The sequence below is a fragment of the Ambystoma mexicanum genome, chromosome 11, assembly GCF_040938575.1.
Source record: "Ambystoma mexicanum isolate Mex_15411 chromosome 11, UKY_AmexF1_1, whole genome shotgun sequence".
NCBI classification, from domain to species: Eukaryota; Metazoa; Chordata; class Amphibia; order Caudata; family Ambystomatidae; genus Ambystoma; species Ambystoma mexicanum.
The window spans coordinates 813,464,853-813,485,275 of NC_090934.1; the positions used below are offsets into that span (position 1 = coordinate 813,464,853).

General features: G+C 45.1%; 1 protein-coding gene across 18 annotated transcripts in view; it reads right to left on the bottom strand.

Annotated features, from left to right (window-relative positions):
* Positions 1-20,423, bottom strand: part of SOX6 (SRY-box transcription factor 6) — a 1,055,545-nt gene that overhangs the window by 114,789 nt on the left and 920,333 nt on the right. For all 18 annotated transcript variants that reach the window (XM_069623758.1, XM_069623756.1, XM_069623746.1 and 15 more), the window contains one exon: positions 16,590-16,770. In XM_069623758.1, coding sequence (XP_069479859.1) covers positions 16,590-16,770 — 181 coding nt within the window. The remainder of the gene's footprint in view (positions 1-16,589; positions 16,771-20,423) is intronic.

Here is a 20,423-nt window from a genome sequence, read left to right on the forward strand (position 1 = left end):
ATCCCGACTGAAATAAAGGTAAAGGCCTCTTCAGGGAATCCCATTCTTTGATCTTATTAAAGATGATTTTCCCAAATAGCTTAAAGGAGCTACCTAAAACGGATATGGGGTGATAGGTATTTGGAGTTGTGCAATCACATTTCTTAAAAAATAGGAATGCACTGGCTTTTTTCCAGGATTCTGGATCCCTAACCATTTCAACAATGACATTACAAAAACAGCTGTCTACATTTCGGTTAAAGGTTTTGAACATATTGGACGGGATCATATCTAATCCTGGATTTTTTTAAAGCTTGAGTTGATTCATAGCCATTTCCACCTCCCTCAAGGATATTAATAAATCTGCGATACTGGGAGCTGAACGTTGCACAAGGTCCCTTCTAGGACTTAACCCCGAAAACATACGCCTACATGCATAGATGTCACCAAAGTATTTTTTCCATTCCCCAGAAGGGATATTACCTTCTACCTCCTTTGATGTCATATGTGGAAGGCCATGAGCAACGAGCTCACACAATTTCAAGGATTCATTGAACCGGCTGCTAACTCCAGATCATCCCAAAATGCCTCCACTATTATGTTCTTAGTAGGGCCTTTTTAAAAATGAATCTTTTAACCTCTTTGACCCTTCATTCAATGTTGGGATTTTTCAATGAATTAAGAAGGTCTAATTTGGCCTGCCTGCAGTCTTTATCCACGTGTGTGTGCTTCTAAGGGCAGCTATTAGATTTCACTGAAGTGAAATGCTAAGAATATGTACAATATTACAGAACAGTGACAAATACATTCCATATCTCTGCAGGATTTAACATAGGGATAGACAGTATTCTAGACCAGATTGATTTCCTTTCCAGAATGTAACAAGCCATTCCTGATCTACAATCATTTCCCAGGACAATTTATGTTGGTTCAATGTAAGTGTGACGAATCAACCTCCGGGGCACCAGTGGTCCAGGGATGAATATCGGTTTCTAAACCATCAATCAGCCCCACACCTATAGTACACCAGAAGGGATCCGAACAGATTGGAAACACACGCAAATTATAAAACTCCAAGTCCAATTTTGGTAACATGGACGGAACGGCAAGCTTATCTCTGCAAGTTTGTGGATCGTTGGTTAGTTGCAACACAGTGAAAATACAATAACTACCCAATGATAAAAGGGACTGTCCAGTCAAGGGTGTATACAAATGTCTACTTTATTATTATTCAACAAACAGTTATAGCACACTACAAAATACAACCCATCCTGTAAAGGAATGCAGAGGACAGACAAGAAGGAAAAGGGATGAATTTTGGATACTGACAGGAGGGTAGTTGGTAAAGTAATTAATTGCAATAGTTCAAGGATACATGGTTTCAAGACAAAGGGAGCAATGAGTCATAAAATGTCATTAGGGGCATTCGGAGGGATGAAGGGGGACAGAACCACAATCTACCACGTGCTTTTATAAGTTCTTGGTGCTCGACAGGGTTGAGACGGTTTTTGGTGCGTGCAGCTCCTGCGAGAGTGTTCAAGATGGGATACAGCTTTGAGTATCAGGCAGCAGGCAGTTTGGCGAGCGAGGCTGGATGGACAACTACAGGTTGGCCTACACAGCGGCTCAGGGTCAGGAATCGTTTTCTATGTGCTTTTTTGCAGCTCTAAAGCACTGGTCGAGGCATCTCGGATGACGTTAGCGACTGCGGCCTGACAACAGTCAGCTGTGAAGTCAGTTGCAACTCGAGGGGCTCGATTGGTTAGAAAATGTCCTTTAAGGCAGATGCTGGTTGATGCTTGTTGATGCACTCCTCCTAGCTTCTTGACTGGGCTTGTGTCGTCTTTGAAGGTGGATGGTCCAAAGTTGAGGAGACTGTTGCAGGCAGCAGCCTTGTCCTTGGTTTTGTTAAGAGACTCTCTAGCACTTCCCACCTAGGAAGCTTGCTTGAAGAGCCTAGCAGTGCACAGTGTGTGCTGGCCATGAACCCGTTCTGGGGCTGCAGGAGGGTCCTCTGGATTCAGTATCTCCCTCTGTTCCCTGGAAGATGGTTAGGGAAGGGATCTTGCTTCCCTCTTTGGAAACACTGGCCTTCCTTCACTGGCGGAAGCTGTTAGGCAGAGCGTTCCTTCAGCCAGGGTCCACATGAGTTTTTCTTGTTACTCCTTGCAAAGACTTCGGATGATCTGCCCAAAAGAGGGAAACAGCCCTCTTGTAAAGTCAAATGGGCCACAGTGATTGGTGTAGGCTAAGCCTACCCTAAGAAACCAGTCCTGGGTACCCACCAACAATCCCCTGTATGCATGAGGTGATAACCAGAGTGCTTTGCAACAGAAAAGGTAATGGGGCAAAATAATGTAATACTAAGCCCCACCCATCTTCCTTTCTGTTGTGGATCAAAGGGTCTCTCTGGTTAATTGAGCTCTCTGTGGTTCCTGATTAAAGCGGCAGATCTCCTTTGAAGCTGTGGCAAGACCAGACTTTCTGTCTCCATCAATCCACACACTTGTACCTTCGGAATGCAGTCTCCCTGTGGGGTGACTACAGTAAATATCTAGTCCCAGACATGACGTGCCACTGCCCTTAATACTGAGAGGCGGGAGAAGACTTAAGGTTGACACAATGCATATGAAAGGGGTGTTGGGGTTTCCTGTCTCCTTTGTTTTAGCCTCTCTAGCCAGGTCCCATCGGGTCCTGTTTGAAGCATACTCTATTAGTATGTTAATTATGTGAATTGCTGCCACCATCTGCAGATGGTAAACAAAAATAGACAGGGCGGATCCATGGAGCCTTTGATAGTTAATTAGGACGGCCATGGCAGGAGGAAGGTTTTGGCCCTCGCCCTTCTGAGATGCATCGATTACTCCACCTGTCAGATCCCAACTAAATATGACAGTGAGAACTGCACCTGTAGACTGTGTCCACCAAGAGAACAGTGGTCTGTGTGATTGTCATGAGGCGAGGATAGGAAAATGTGTGTGGATTAGCCCCCCACATTTTCCAGAGGGGGATCTACCATCATATAATTTCATATAAAATTGCAAAAGAGTCCAGCCGAGCGCACATCCACTGTGCAGATGGTCGAATTCCCCACAGTAAGTCCCTCACCTTTTGAATGTAACTGTACTGACAAAGGAGCTGTACAAATTAGTGACACACAAGTAGCTTGACGTAGGAGGGCTGGATAGGCTCTATATGTATATGTTCTGGGAGGATAGCTCTGAGGCAACATGCTCACCTTGGAAGCAAGACGACATGGAGCAACACAGGTTCGATCCCCTGGTCCGTGCTAGGAAACCTCAGGGTATTAAGTACACTATAAATAACCTATCATATCATATAGGGGTTATCCATAGAAGATCTAGCTGCTTGGTAGGACAGTCCCACTGGAGTGGCTTGCAAAACGCTGAGGTTGGCAAAATCCCTTAAAGACACTCTTTGATAGTTCAGGGTATAAGAATGTTTCCTCTATTCTGTGATGTTTGAGGTCTTTCCCTGGTCCCTTATTGCTGCAGAGTTATTTGTTGGTAATGGTGGGGGGAATTTGTATCAAATACAGTTGCATCCCAATTTTAACATCATTTGTGATGGGTCTGTGGAAATTAATTATTTCTGTCGAAATTCTTTATTTTTGGTTAGGGTTCGCCCTCTTGTGAGGTATTTGGGATTTCTTTAAAACTGCTTCATAGATGAAAAAACTTTTTTATTTTGTTTCTCTATCCACAGAGTGTAAAAAGAGGATACATATATATGTATTTCTGTTGAATACTTATGTTTGTTTATCTTGAAACATATTATCGGGTGATTTCAGAGTTTTTTTAGATTCAATTCTCCCATGTCTTTTCTGTTTTGGTCTTTTTCATTATTTTTCCAGAATCCAGTTAGAGATTTGGATGGTTGCCATCTTCTTTTGGGGGAACCATAGACCAAAAACCCCAGTGAGTTTCAAGCAAATTTTCTGCTCGTCTTGGAAGAAAAATCCCCTACAGAATCGACCAACCTGAGTCTTCTAATGTGTGAGTATTTGAGGATATACTCAGGTATGAGACCCTCCTCCCCCGGTCCTTTTGGTGTTAAGCGAGTCTGTGGAAATTAAAACATGTTTGGATATCTAAAAGTTAAACAAAAACTTGCTTTGATTGGCTTTTGTAAGACATTTGGGTTTGGCTATTGTGTAAACAGGTTCAAGGCATCAATAAGGTTCATTTTTTTCAAGATGGTTTTGATTATTAACCTCTTAGTTCCAGCGGGCACTGTACCCTTGGTGACTGTTCCATCTACTCCCCTCCACAACCTGGTCCGAATGTCCCTCACACTCACCCCATTGTAAGAAGCTCACTGCCTCCCATCAAATCTGATTTCTTATCTATTCTATGTTCTTTTGGGATCTAAAGAGCATTGTTCCTCCTGTATATAAATAAATAAACGTCTGCTTATGACAATGTTTTAGGATTGTGCACTACCAGTTATAGCACATACTGAATTCCTTTAGTATAATATTCCACAGGCTGTCGTAGGAGTTGAAGGGGGTCATTACGTGGTTGCCGGTCCGGAAGCAACGGTACCGGGAAGCTTGCTGGTACTGTTGTTTCTGGACTGGCAAACTACGAGTTCTTCGAGTGGGTGCCTTTTCGCCGGCCAGGTCTGATGTGGCGGGCAGAAAGGCACCCGCTTGCAGACCTTGACGGATGCACCGGCACCATTCATGAATGGTGCCGGTGCATCCGACCTCCCCATTCCCATTGAGTCCAATGGGACTCGATTGGGAATGGGGGAGCAATATTTTATTTTTGACCCCTAAATTCAGCACACAATGTAGTCTTTTAATAAACCTTTCTCCAGGCCTTCACGTGTTTTGACTCACAATCAAAATAAAGGCCATTATGTTCTAAAGGCATAAAAGTAATAGGCACAGTGTTACGTGTCGATCAAAGAAACGCCATCACAAATGTTCTTCTCCATTGGATCATCCCACGTGAAGTGAGTCTGATTTTAATGTGGGTGGTGCCTTAGCAGAATGCTACTTACAATATAAGAAGTGTCGAGATTTTGCCCCAAAGCCAAGAAATGACATGCACCATAACGCCCTCTCCAGCATTTTCATGGCATATTCTATCCCCATGGCACTATGTTTCCAAGTGGTAAAGCCAGGACCAAAACAATGGTCTCCAGTGTTGTGCTTTGGATGATTGACCCCCTACACAAGAGGACATTCCCTTCCCCATGAATGAAGAAAGACTCCGAAAAACGGTGTCATTGCCACTTCAGCAAGTCTCTGGAGGATAGATCACGGGCAACGTGCTCACCTTGGAAGCAAGAGGTTCGATACCCGGGTCAGCGCGTAGACACCTCCGGGTATTACCCATGTTATAAATAACCTATCATTTAATTTCATTTCATTCTTCCAGTTGTAAATAGGGCAGCCCCCACAGCGATAACCTCTTAGAAGTGTGTCAAGACATTCACGACTGCATGTATGAGAGGATGCCTGCACATAATCGCTTTACTGCGAAACATGGGGGGGCCTGCCGTTGACCCTATCTCCGAAGGGCCATCTTTCTAGTCATGGGACACTTTGGCAAATTGACGCTTGTCCATCCCAGGGAGGCATAGAATTACTGCAAACACGTAGTATGCCCTGATGACTTGGAAGGTTCCTACACAGCCTGACTACACCATGGAAAGCCAGTCCACTGGCTCTGGAGCTAGGGTGTGGCCTAGTTTATAAAAGGGAGACAATGCTCTGTTGCTCCCTGTGCTCGTTAATCTTACCTCCCAAATACCACAAACCTACAAACATGAAGTGAGCAAATGTGCAGAAATATTCCTGACAACATTACACACATTACACATTTCACATTCCATGTGTAAGGCAACCCGTGTGTCTCTGACTGCCCACACCGACAATGCATGCCCATTCAATAGCACCTTAACACGCTAAATACAGGTTTCCTTCCCACGAGTTGAAAACATCCAATTAGCAGAAGAATTGTTTTATGACTCCCGCGTTACAGAGTAGAGCGCACACAGAACCCGTCCACAGACTATTTAAAGCAGGTTGTTTTTATCTTGGCCGAGCACATTTTTTCCACACAAGCCCCTCCCAAAGTCTGAAGACCTTCTGTTATTTAAAATGAATAAACCACACCCGAATGGGAGCGCTGCAGCCGTGCCGCTCTTTCTTGTGGCTGCAGTGGGAGCCTCACCCAGGCAGTGCGTGGTAATGCGCGTGATGCGCAAATGCCACTCTGGGGCCTAAAAACCACTAGACTGACGGCCGAGTGGCGTATTTGTGTAACCAGGCCTTGGAGATAGAATTACCCTGGGGTAATTGTAACCATTGGCTGTCAGTTTCTCTTCTTCGCTGAAGTGATATTTTGTAAGAGCAAGCTGCACTGTGTGCATATTCTTGTACCTAGCGTGTATTGTGACGTCACCATTGGGGTCCAATGCAGTGCCCTGTGGACAGCAGCCTCTGGCATCTAAACAAAACATTAGAACTGCTGCTGGTAAGGGCCCCCGTTTCATCTAGTCCTAACATAGAATGCACTGACCTTAACTGGCTGTCCATTTAAGCATACCACAAGTGAACATTGGGGATTTCAAATCATACAGGACGGGCCAAACCTGTTGGATTCCTCAAGTATTTATAATCTCCACATGGCTTTTCAAGGTTTATGGGAGACCCCAGCTTACCCAAATGAACCTGTCACCCCACCTTTCAAAAATGCAAGGATGACTCCCAAATACTGCTTAACAGAAACCCTGACAGACATGCAAACCGACACATCACATGAGTCCGACAAAAAATACAGGATCAAACTGGGGATAACAATCTCTGCTTAAACGCAGCAGACATTGAGATAATGTATTTCTGCCTATGTACCCCTGATTTTTTAAAGGCCCCAAATCAGGGACCCATCACTCACCCCTGGGGTCAAGCAAAAGCCTGGATATTATGTTGGATGAGCAGCGCATTGTTCAACCCCACATTAACCTAGTAGCCAAAACCATCATATGTGGGAAAATGCACTCTTGCCATGTCTTCTGAGCACAAGCAGTCTGAATGAGTCTCCACTATAATTAACAAGAGCCAGATGAACGGTGATACAAATAAGTTAATACACGACTTTGACTCTGAGATATTGGTCTTAGATCAGATTGCACCAGATCTATTAAAAGAAAGCTCACTGATGACAGGTCCTAAATGCAAGGAAGCGCTAAATTAAAACAAAGCTAGAAACCACACACAATCATGAGGCTTTTGAAATCGACTCCATGAGGCTCGGAAAAAAACATTGTTGAGTTACTCACAAATAAAAATCAATTTTATTTTCAAAGTCAACTTTGCAATGCTGTGAACAAGTTCTGTATTCGAATTTAAAATCTAAAATAGTGTTACAATTCCTCTTCTTTGCCCACAGCCTAACTGTCCTGTACTCAAATTAATACATTCTTCCCAGAAACCAATCTGAAAATTCAGATGGAACTTAAGGCCAACTTAGGTGGGAATTATAGTCCTCTTGTCATGTTCAAGAAATTCTCAGTGTGAGATCCTGCTCAGGTAATTGATTTACCACCAAGCGTGTCTTTGTTGCATTGTCTCACAGCTATGCCATATGATCCCTGCAAAATATGTGAAGATTAGAAAATGTTTGCTGAACCTCTTGTTTATTCTCAATGTCTTTCTTTCAGAAATAAATGTCCACATATATTAATCGTTTTGATGGGCCACTTTCCAATTCAGAAACGCCTAGTCTATACTCTTCTGAATTAATGTTTCCGGCAAATCACTTGACTACCTTTTATGAGTACATTTATTGTACAATCAGAAGTAATTGAATTGGGGGCCCATATGGAATTCCATATCCTTCTCAGATCCTATTGATCTGGTTTTGACTTGGCCTGTAGGTGGTGGACACTGTCTAGTATAGTGTTAATAGCGGAGAGCACTCCCTTTCATCTTATCTTTTTGCATTGCTATATGGGGTGTGCTCTGGATTGGCACCATTCTTTTCCATTTGGTATAAAACTCTCATACCAGGCCTCCCAATGTGCCCTCCGCCTGTATCATTTAACCAGCGCATGGAGCCGCAGGGACATCGAACTGCTTGCTGTTGTGTCGCTGTCAATCAACATGTCAATGACACCCAAGTATATCACCTAACCGGAGCACATCCTCCCTTTGGGAAGGTGTCTCGCTGAGATTTCGTCCTGGATTGCAAAGCTAATCTTAAATTTAGCACATCTAAACCAGAGTTTCTGTTGATTGGCCCAGAATGGTTGGCATGCCTAGGACAGTCTTGGCTTTCAGAGTTATCTGCCCAGGGAATGCCACGTTCCATTCCTGATTCTGCAAATTGCTGAGTTATTCTGTTGAATTCCAAAAATAGATTTTGATGATGTGTCAACGAAGGCTGTTAGGGGCAGATATGCCTCAAATGTAGAGTGGACATTGTTCACCGGTCAACATTATTTTGATCTGTAGAACAATCCCTCATGTTGTCCCAAATTAATGGGGAAGCACATTGTTGATAGATGCCTCCAACAAGGCCCTGCAATGACTTGGGTCTGTCTTTTGTTCTGCTGCCGGACAAGCATCAGGGATATGAAAGTTTGGCAGCACATTCCCTGGCCTTGCTGCTCTTCACTGGCCACTATTCAAATCTAGGATTGTCTTTAAATTATGGTGCTTAATCCAAAAATCACTGAATTTGCATCAAAAGAGCGATCCCCCTACTAAAGTAACATTCATTGGTAGCTCTCATACCTTTTGTAGCTCTGATCAGTTGATTGCGTCAGTTCTGTAAATTGTCTCCAATCTAATTTGTTTTATTTGTGTAATTCACCATCGGAGCCAGTTTTTTTCCACTGCCCCCCTTGCATTCTCATCCAGACAAATTATTTCCCGTAACCCACCTCCCATGCCTCCTAGTACTAACTGTCTCCCAATCTCCTCTTCCAAAAAGGACTTTTAAATGGACTGAACTAGGTACTAAGCGACATGCTGAAAACCCACACACTTCAATATTTCCATTCGTACATACATTTAATCCACAGACAGTGTCCATTCAGATCGGGAATTCATGTCTACTTATCGAAGGGAATGTTAAACCAGACCACACAGAACATTTACCAATTGAAGACAACTTTCTTTGCCACCTTTATGATTAGGATTTGGTCTATGAAAAAAAAACACACATCTTAACTATCTCCCAATCCTTTGTGAATTCTCTGAATTGTATCAGTTGCATAGAAATATGGGAAGAGCCAACAGAAATGTGCGAGAACCACATTGGCTATCCATTTCAAACTGCATCATCTACTGATCCTATTTCATTGCTGGCTGTCGCCAGCTCTCAGCCCCACTTTCAGCCACAGGAAACTCTTTCACGTTCACATAAACAACAATTTCACACATATCTGGATTTTATCTTCTGCCTCTAGAAAAGCCACCCTATGGACAATGTTTCTAGCCTTGAGTCATCTTAACACATCATGTGCTCATTCAAGCAGGAAGCAACATCTCCCATGGGAGCCATGTGACAGTCCATGAGGCTTCCATGGCAGGTGGCACACTGCTCATGTTATGGTAATGACAGACATGCATGAAACACCTACCAGATCTGCTGCCATAAATAGCGACGGTCCATCCAACACGTTTTACTAACCTTCCAATTGCTGCTTCCTGCCACCCTCCTAACTTTCATAAAGAAAGAAGCAGGAAGCATCAATATTTACACACCACTCAAACATCCCACTGGCTTCAATTTGCAGGTGGGAGCTTACCCAAGGTGGATGTGAATTTGAATATATATATATATATATATATATATATATATATATATATATATATATATATATATATATATATATATGATACATTACTCACCGTAATCGTATTTCTGATGCTTGTATCTGCTTAGATTCACATGCTGTGCATAGGCCGACATCTAGTGGAAGCTGCGGAGTATTACAGTTTGTTTTTCGAAAGTCGAAAATGGGCGTCGACACAGGCGTGCCAGTAATACTATCCCTAGTGTGACGTCCACTGTACCCAAGATCCCTCACGCGTGTAGGATCCTCAGATTGTATTTTTTCTGACATGAGGAAGCATGAGGAGTAGCGTGAGTACAGATAATCCAAGCAGATAGACAGAAAGGTAAGACTACAAGCAATCATGCGCCTTCTCTCGGAGGGGAGGAAGGGTGGGTCGCATGTGAATCTAAGCAGATACAAGCATCAGAAATACGATTACGGTGAGTAATGTATCCCTTCTGAGGCTTGTGGAATCTGCTTAGATCACATGCTGTGCATAGATTAGCGAGCAGTACCAGAAGAAGGAGGTGGGATGTGAGAAGGGTCATGAGCAAACAGGTGTCTTAGAACCGCTTGTCCCACTTGTGTATCTGTCTTGGAATGAGTGTCAATGCAGTAATGCTGAGTAAAAGTGTGAATAGAGCTCCAAGTAGCCGCTTTGCAAATGGTGTCGAGGGGAACATTTGCAATGAAAGCCAGAGTGGCACCAATGCCTCTAGTAGAGTGGGCCCTTGGCGTAAAAGGCAGAGTCTTTTCAGAAAGAGAGTAACACAGCTGTATACAGTTGATAATCCACTTCGAGATAGCGCCTTTAGAGACGCGATCCCCCTCTCTGCCTGTAGCTACGGAGACAAACAGTTGATCTGTTTTCCTTAGCGGTCTGGTTTTATTTACATAGTATAGGACCGCCCTACGCACATCTAGGGTGTGTAGTTTCACCTCAGCCGAGCTTTGCGGGTTTTGGAAGAAAGCCGGAAGCTCGATGGACTGGTTTACATGGAACTTGGATATGAATTTAGGTGAGAACCTAGGGTGTGTGCGTAAAACCAGTTTGTCCTTGTGGATAGTAAAGAAAGGATCTTGCACTGACAGAGCCTGAATTTCACTGACCCTTCTTATGGAGGTAATGGCTACTAAGAAGGCCGTTTTATAAGTCAGGTGTTTGAGACTACTTTTATGCATGGGTTCGAATGGGGGTCCCATGAGCTTAGCTAGCACCACGTTGAGGTCCCATCCTGGCGGTGGGTTCGAAATAGGAGGGTGAAGTCTCTTTACTCCTTCCATGAAGGCTTTAACCACTGGCACTTTCCACCACGAGACCTTGTTATGGGATGTGGTGTAAGCCGAGAGGGCTGCCAGGTGTACTTTCAGTGAGTTAAAAACCAACCCTGCATCCAGCAGGTGGAGCATGTATGTCACAACGTTGGAAGGAGTGCAATCAACCGGGTTGATTTGTTTATTCTGGCACCAGATAACGAATCTTTTCCACTTATCAAAGTAACAGTGCCTTGTATTTGGTTTCCTGGACTCCTTTAGAATGTCCATACACCTCTGTGGTAATTTGAGATGTCCAAACTCTATGACTTCAGGAGCCATGCTGCTAGGTTCATAGAGTTGGGTTCCTGATGCACTGTTTGACCCTGTTGCTGGGACAGTAGGTTGTACCAGGCTGGGAGTCTGATGGGTTCGCACACCGCCATCCTGCGTAGGTGTGGAAACCATGGTTGTCTCGCCCACATGGGAGCAACTAGGATGAGCGTCATCGATTCCTTGTTCATCTTGTACACCACCTTCCTGATGAGAGGAGTTGGTGGAAAAGCGTACGCAAACATCCCTGACCAGTTCATCCACAGGGCATTCCCTTGGGAGTCCGGTTGGGGGAACCTGGATGCAAATCCTGGGCATTGTTTGTTTTCGCTTGTGGCGAATAGGTCTATAGTGGGGAAACCCCACTGAGAGAAGAGATCTTCTACCACGTCTCTGTGAAGGACCCATTTGTGTTCTTCTGGGAGGGAGTCTCTGCTTAGAGCATCCGCTAGGGAATTGAGCTCCCCTGGAACATGTTGCGATGACAGGAAGATGTTCCGTCTGAGTGCCCATATCCAGATTTTCTGGGCAAGCTTGGACAGATTTGGCGAACGAGTCCCCCCTTGCTTGTTTAGATAGAACATGGCTGTCGTGCTGTCCGTCCTGATCTGCACCGACAAGTTCAGTAGATGGGGCTCGAACGCCTTTAGCGCTCGGAATACTGCCAGAAGCTCTAGCAGATTGATGTGGTTCTTGGCTACTGAGTGAGACCAGAGACCCTGAGCTGTGTGGTGGAGATGGTGAGCTCCCCACCCAGTCAGGCATGCATCTGTAGTCACCACGGCTTGTACTTCGGGATCGTAAAAGGGTTTCCCCTTTGCGAGATTCTCTCTTGTCCACCAGTGTAGGCTCTGTACGAGTGTTGGCGAAACGACCACTAGATCGTCCCAATGACCACTTGCCTGAGACCACTGTTTCGCCAACCATTCCTGCATGGGACGCATGCGCAGAGGCGCGTGGGGGACCAGGTAAATGCATGACGCCATCATGCCCAGTAACCGCATAGCTTTGCGTACTGTTATCTGTTGACCTGACTGATAATGCGGAATTTGCAGAAGTATATTCCGAATTCTCTCTTCCGAAGGGAAGGTCAATCCTTTCTGAGTATCTAGGATAGCTCCTAGAAACTGTTTTGAGGTGCTTGGCACCAGACTTGACTTTTTCTCGTTGATAGAGAAGCCTAATTCGTGGAGGAGGTCGATAGTCCTCTGAATGTTTGACCTGCAAATTCCTGGGGTTTCCCCCGTTATGAGCCAGTCGTCCAGATAAGGGTACACCGGGATTGCTTCCCTGCGTAGGTGTGCAGCCGCCACCGCCAGTACCTTGGTGAATACCCTTGGTGCAGAAGCTATCCCGAAGGGCAGTACCTTGAATTGGTAGTGGCGACTGTCTACCTTGAAGCGCAAGTACTTTCTGTGCGCTGGGAGCATGGAAATATGAAAATAAGCATCTTTCATATCCAAGGTTGCCATGTAATCCCCCTTTTTTAGGAGGGGGATTACCTCTTGTAGCGTGGTCATACAGAATTTTTGGGGCTTGACATACTTGTTGGCAGGCCGTAAGTCCAATACTGGGCGCATTGTCAAATCTTTCTTTGGTACAAGGAAGTAAGTTGAATAGATACCCTTGTTTACCTGGTGTCCTGGGACGAGTTCTATCGCGTCCTTTTCTAGCAGAATGGCGATCTCTTCGAGAAGGATCCTTTGATGCTCTAGGGAGTGCACTCTTTGTCGTGGAGGATGGTTCCGGGGACGCTGCAGTAGTTCTATACAATATCCTGCGGATACTGTTGACAGCACCCATCTGTCTGAGGTGATCCCTTCCCAAGCCTGGGTGAAGGTGGAAATGCGTCCCCCTACTGGGGTTGCGTGGCAAGGGACCCTGAACTGAGCGTCACTGTTTTGGTGGAGGCGTGCCACCTCCCTTGTTGGGGCTGCCTCTGCCTCTTCCACGACCTCTCTTGTTACCCCTGCCGTAACTCTGGGTAGACTGCTGGTTGTTATTCCATTGTGTACCCTGTCCCTGGGCATAGTTGCCTCTTTGTGAATTTTGTCCGCGTGGGCGACGAAAATTACTGTTCCCCCTCTGGTTAGGGGGTTTGTTGGTAAGCTGGCCAAGGGATTTGAGAGTCTCATATTCATCTTTGGCATTTTTAAGTGCGTCTTCGACCGCTTTCCCAAACAATAGGTCGGGTTCCACTGGCTTGTCTATTAAAGAAGCCTGGGTTTCTGTCTTGAATCCCGACTGCCGTAACCACGCATGTCTTTTGATAACAGTACCTTCTGCTATCAATCTCCCTGCGTTGTCAGCGGCGTCGAAAGTTGCTTTTAAAATGCAACCAGACACGGCTCTCCCTTCTGCCGAGATCCGAGCCAGCTGGCCCTTTAATGGTTCTGGAGCAGAGGCAATGAGCGCGCGACTTCTTCCCATTGATGGCAATTGTAACTAGCCAACAGGGTGGTGGAATTCGCAATCCTTGCTTGGTAGGCGGACGTTGAGGCTACCTTCCTGCCAAACCCGTAAAGTTTTTTGCTCTCCTTGTCGGGAGGAGCTTCTGATGAAGATAAGGGCGTGCCAGCCCTTTTTCTAGTTTTGGTAACCACTAGGGAATCTGGTTTAAGATGTCCCCTTATATACAGAGGGTCAGACTGGGCTGCCCGGAAAATCTTTTCAATTCTGGGGTTGACAGCTCTGGTGAGGTTCGGATTCACCAGGGAAGGATCTATTCTTCGTTGGATGGATTTGAGGATAGGGATGGTCTGAGCGACTGGTCTTCTCTCTCCTACAAACTCCTCCGCGAAGTCCCTTTCCTCCTGTACACCGTGGGTGTCGATGTGGAAGTGTTCCGCTGCTCGAGCGAGAACCTCGTTAAGGAGGGGCTGGTTATCAACTGGAGAGTCAGTAACTGGGGCTTCGCTTTGTACTGGGGAATCTACTCTGTAAATTTCCTGCTCATCTTCTCCCTCCTCCAGGTCCTCATCCTCCGCATAGTAATCTGTCCCGGTTTGTCCTTCCATAATGTCAAACTCCTGGTCCTCTTCAGGGAAAACTTGTCCCTGGTAACTGGGGAGTGGAGTAGAATATGGAGTGGAGTAAGGCTGAACCTCGAAGGGTTCAGGTCTTTCGACCCGGGGCTTTTTACTTAGCGGGATGGGATCGGAGGAGCCTGAGGGTGTGGCCCCTTGAGGGTTATATGAAAGAAAGTGTTCTGGGTTCTTATCATAAAAATCAGCTAAGGAAGACATCCTAGACATAACCCTGTCTATGTCTTCACTGGACCATTCCCTGGAACAGGGTATTACTTTAGCAGGTGATTTATGGGACTTTTCAAGGGTAGACTTGTGTTTGCTTGTCTGCCTAGGGTGGGAGGATGGCTTTACAGGGGTGGAAGGCTGTGCTTTCCGCTGTTTCCCCCCTTCCCCGTGCGTGGAAAAATGTTTTCCCTGTCCCTTGGGGGCCCCAGAGACTTTCGACGCCTGGCGTCGAGGGTCTGGAGAGGTATCTGTGTGCTTCGGGCGTGGGGCCTCACTGGTGTTAACCGCGGTCTCGGTATCTTGGAGCGCGGCCTGGGGGTGGAAGTCATCTTCGTCTCCCGACGATCGGCCTTCCGTTAATGTGTGTAGCGAGGCACTCTTGGCAAGAGTGGATGATTGCCTTGCGTCGTGAGGCGATCTCGATCGAGAGCGCCCAGAGGACACCGAGTCGGACCGTTCTTTTTGTGCCTCTTTCCGGGAAGTCGACGTCGTCGAGGTCCGGTTGGTCTTAGTGTGTTTAGTGTGTGTTAGGTGTGTAGCGCTTGCGTCGCCGGGGGTCTTCCCCATAGCCGCCCTGCCGGACGACCTTCCGAGGTCGGGGACCTGCGCTCGTCGGCTGTCTTTCGACGCCGTAATGCCCTCGCCGTCCGAAAGTACGGCGTCGCTGACATCGCTGAAGGCGCCCTCCGCTGCCATGGCCTCCTGCCTGGCGTGGTGGGCCCAACGCTTTGTCGAACGGTCCTTAAGTGTCTTAGGTTTAAACCTACTACACGCTCTGCAGTTCGCTTCGGGGTGATCCCTCGGCAAGCAGAGATTGCACGTGGCGTGCCTGTCGACCCAAGGGTATTTGCGATTGCACTTGGGGCAGAATTGAAAAGGGGTACCCTCCATACGCACCTTAAGGCAGCGGGCTGCTAAGTGTAGGAATATATATAAATGTAACTATATATCAAGAGTGAAGAGTATGTACCACCCCCCACTCTCCCTACTTGTAAGGGCCGAGGCCAGCGGCCTACTAGGCCCGGGCCGAGGCCAGCGGCCTTCCGAGGCCCAGATCCGTCGTGCAGCAGTCGACGGTCGATGACTTCTCCAGCCGTCGTCGAGGTTGAGGGTCGACGTTGGGGTGGGGAAGGGAATGAATAAGAATTATAATTAAAATAACAGCAAAAGTATGGCTAAGGCCAGGGAACTCCGCAAGATGCTTCCGACCAGTATGGCGGAAAAAAACAATCTGAGGATCCTACACGCGTGAGGGATCTTGGGTACAGTGGACGTCACACTAGGGATAGTATTACTGGCACGCCTGTGTCGACGCCCATTTTCGACTTTCGAAAAACAAACTGTAATACTCCGCAGCTTCCACTAGATGTCGGCCTATGCACAGCATGTGATCTAAGCAGATTCCACAAGCCTCAGAAATATATATATATATATAGAGGGGAACTATCCTAATTCCCAAATTCCAATGCCACATTCCAATGAAAATATGTAATAGGAAATGCTTCTAACATTGTTCATGACTAGGCTTGCACCCTACTTCCAATAGGAATAATTGAACAGCAACAATGCAAAGCTTACATTCTGTACAGACATTTGGGAGAACTATCCAGTACTTGATATGATAGGTTATTCATAACGCGCTTAATATCCAGAGATTTCTAAGCGCAGACCCGGTGATCGAACCTGTGGTGCTCCATGTCGTCTTGATTCCAAGGCGAGCACTTTGCCCCTGAGCTACCCTTCCGAGGATTAACTATTGTTTAACTATTGAAGGATGTATATCCTAGTCCCATTATCTTTTTATTACTGGTCAACCAGGGTCTTAGAAAGGGTTTGAAACACATGTTTTCTGTTCGGATAAAGTACACACCATTATAGCTACAAATGAAAGACAAAGAATGAACATATAGATTAAGCTTAACATGCTCTGTAACTGGTCCCTCCCCCTACCTAAGGAGGATCCCCTTCCAGGTGCTCCTCCGATGGGGCTGGGAATGCCACTTTTGTTTGGCAGGTTCACTGGACTCGTTTTACGAGTTGAGAAGAGGTTCTGTGCTGGAGACGTTGGCGACTTTACAGGTTCCGCCGTCTTGGGTCGGGCTGACAAATTGAGAGGCTGCGATGCTTCTTCCTGCAAGAATGTAAATGCACATTGAAATTAAAACAAGACAAGCGCAGTGCATTAACACTTAGAAATCCACACTTCTTTTGCACCTCCCAGACAATGGCACATTCCTTTGCGGTAATAACAAAAGAAGCTAATTATCTCCTCCCTTGAAGAATGTTCGAGAGGAAGCCTCATTAATTTCTACTTGTTATGCTTCTATTTACACCAACAGAGTCATTGTATCATCCTTTTTTTCCAAATTGAAAACGGAATTACCTCACATTACAGCTTAATTTCCTAATGTGTTTCCAGAGATATAAATTAACCCAGGGCCTTTGCAAAGAATTGTTTAAAATGTCTATCAGCTTGGTATTTTTTTCTTAAATTGTGTAGTCCACATAGAGAGCATTTCTTAAAGGTATCTAAATCATCACAGCGTGTAAGCAAATATACACTGTTTTTTATAAACGCAGAGCTTATGGAATATTTCGGTAAACCAGCGATATCAATTGACCAGTGAGTTCCTGAAGGATATCGCTCAGAACCACAAAACAACTCTTTGGGCCTGATTTGCAAAGCCTTTTCCTATGGGATTCCGCTATTATAAAACACTTCTGTGAATCAGGCCCTGTATTTCGGAGATTATTTTAATTTTCCCAAATTGACCATCGTATCACTTTCCATCAGAAAGAAATGGATGCAGCTCGGATCCGAAGTGCTACCCATCCAACCAAACTTCAAATAAATGGGTACTTCACAGGCAACATGACATCATTTTTCCAATCTCAACTACCAACGTAATTCTGGTGTAAACAACATCTAGTTTCATAAAACTGTAAAATTAAGATGCACACAAAACGCAATGTATGATACGATAGGTTATTTATAACTTAACACCCAGAGGTTTCTAAGCGCGGACCCGGGGATCAAACCTGTGTTGCTCCGTGTCGTTTTATTTCCAAGGCAATCACGTTGCCCCTGAGCTATCATTCCTTTCTTTCGGTATCACATAGTTGAAGGAAAATGTACAAGGATGATGGGGCCCGCTCCTCACTCGCTTTCACTGAGCTTGAGCTGGTCTGTTTCAATAAATCGGGTTCTACATGCATACAGCGGCCCCATTTTGGTGGTACATTCATACACAACTGTTTCATCGACCCTGGACGTCCTACCTTCTATTTCTCTGTTATGGGTATATATGTATATATATATATGTATATGATGAAAAAATGATGTGCGAAAGCACAGAGAATTGATTACCCCTCTCTACTGAAAAAGTAGGAGTTAAAGAAATTGGAGTTTTTGTCATGCAGATTTTAACATGTACATAGCATTACACAGTGTTTTTATTTTGCAGCTGCAGATGGCTCCAACAACAGAAAAAAGCCTCTGCAACATAAATTGCAAAAATAGTATAATTTTAATAATATAAAGGTTTAAAAAGGCGTATTCATACATCAATGCATCTTAGTGGTACACAAAATATATATATATATATATTAATAACATACAGAAAGGAAAAGAAAGTGAGTGACATAGTGAACACTACTTTGACACAAGGAATTAGATAAAACGACTAAATTTAGACGTTTTTTGAGAAGTGGAGTGTCGACATGTTTCGGCCAAAGAGCGAATTGGACATTATACTATTTTTGCAATTTATGTTGCATATGCTTCTTGTTGTTGTTGGAGCCATCTGCGGCTGCAAAATAAAAAAACACTGTATAATGCTATGTACATGTTAAAATCTGCATGACAAAAACTCCAATCTCTTTAACTCCTAGTTTTTCAGTAGAGAGAGGTAATCAATTCTCTGTGCTTTTGCACTCAATTGTTTCATGATACTGTCCCATTTAAGAATTGTTCCCCCGCTAACAAAAAATCGGGACTCTACCTAATTATTATATACCTATATATATATGATGTACATACATCACAGGAAAGGCCAGCAAATTAGCTCACTCTCGGACGCCACGCACAGGACATAGGACCGTGCCATGAGCACAAGTTCATATCCACGGGCGACCAAAGCATGTGTTAACACGCGTTGCTGCAGTTAAAATCCATTTATTGTGAAAAAAGGCAACCAACGTGTTGCTGCTCTCCACAGCTCGTTCATGGTACACATATTAGTCGAATTGATGAAAGGATGTCACCTACTGTGGCATTTTCAGATACACACATCCTTTGGAACGCAAGAGCTCCCACCACGTTTGCCGGCAGTACTTTTCCTAGATGGGAACTAAGACCTTTAGTGCATGAAACGATATGCAATGCTGGCCACTAGCTATCTACAATGGTCAGCTTAATGGAACGAGTGAAGCTAGGTCTTTTAAGGATGGCACAAGAATAGGTGATGGCCAACATGGCGCAGCACCCGAGGGTGCTAAAGAGGTTAGCACAGGTATGCTTTTACGTGGCTCTTTGGATAAGAAATAGGAGAAAGAAAGCTGTGATTTGAGTGTGCTGTGCAGTATTGCCACTGGGACGCATCAGGTGCACAGTCAGATAACCGGTCAGATAGCACAGTGAGTAGAGCTCTCACTTTGACATCTGTGCAGAGACTGCTGACGCAGGGTCGAATCCCGGCTGGGCCAAACTCAGCCTTGTATCCTTCCGAGGTCGATAAATGAGCACCATATTCCGTGGGAAATAAGCAGCGCTCAGATACCTGAGGGTTCGTAGCGCTATATAAATGCACAAACAAACACGCAGTGGCAGCAGGAGGGGGAAGAAGGTATACCAAGCACACAGAAGTAGGCAGGGGTAACTTGCACAGAGGAGGGTGTGGCTTCAACAATGGCCGTGGTGTGGCAATGGGCAAGGAAGCCAGAGCGATGTGTGGAGAGGAGAGACTGGGAGCAAATAGGAGAGCCACTGCAGCACTACGGAGAGAGCCACAATGGTTAGTGTGTTGCGCCGTAGGGATGCAGACATTCTGGCCAAGTATTGTCAGTGCCTGGAACTCCTGTATCCGGAATGGCTAGGATGTGCCATTGAGGATGCTGAACAAAGAAATTGCTTACTGCCCATTGGTGGTTTATTTCTAGATGTCCCTCCATTGGAGCACACATTTCCTTATTCCTTTATTAACACACTAAGAAGCGTTTTATAATGGCAAAACCCCACTGGAAAACGTTCTGTGCATTAGGACCTTAGTATTGTTTGGATAAAGAGATGTTAAATGAGTTTCAGTGGTGGTCTTTTTTATGGCGAAAGCTGATGGCATAGCAGGCATAGAAAGTAAGGATGAGGATAGCCACTCTCTGAAGATTGGTAGTGAATACGATTTGAATAGGAAGATAATACAGTCTGTGTGAAGCGAGTGATAGAGATGCACATGTTAATCATGCAAGAGCCTAGTCAGGTTTCCATATGTCCATATTGATAGCATGAATGCCCACTTAGACCACCTACCCCTCGCCTCAATCCAGTGTGGCATCAAATTAATTTCATTGTGATCCTATATTTTCTGTATTCCTTATGCATGAAGTAAGCATTGTACAGTTTGACATTTTCTTTTCCAAAATTACTGATCTAAGTGCTTTCGAACCTGTATTGCTGTAATTCCTTTCTACTCCGCCTCCCTGCAGCATTCCTGGCCACCGCTTCAACTTGCTATTATTTTTAATGTCCATTCACACTATTACTTTCATAGATCTGGTTCCCCTTCTTTT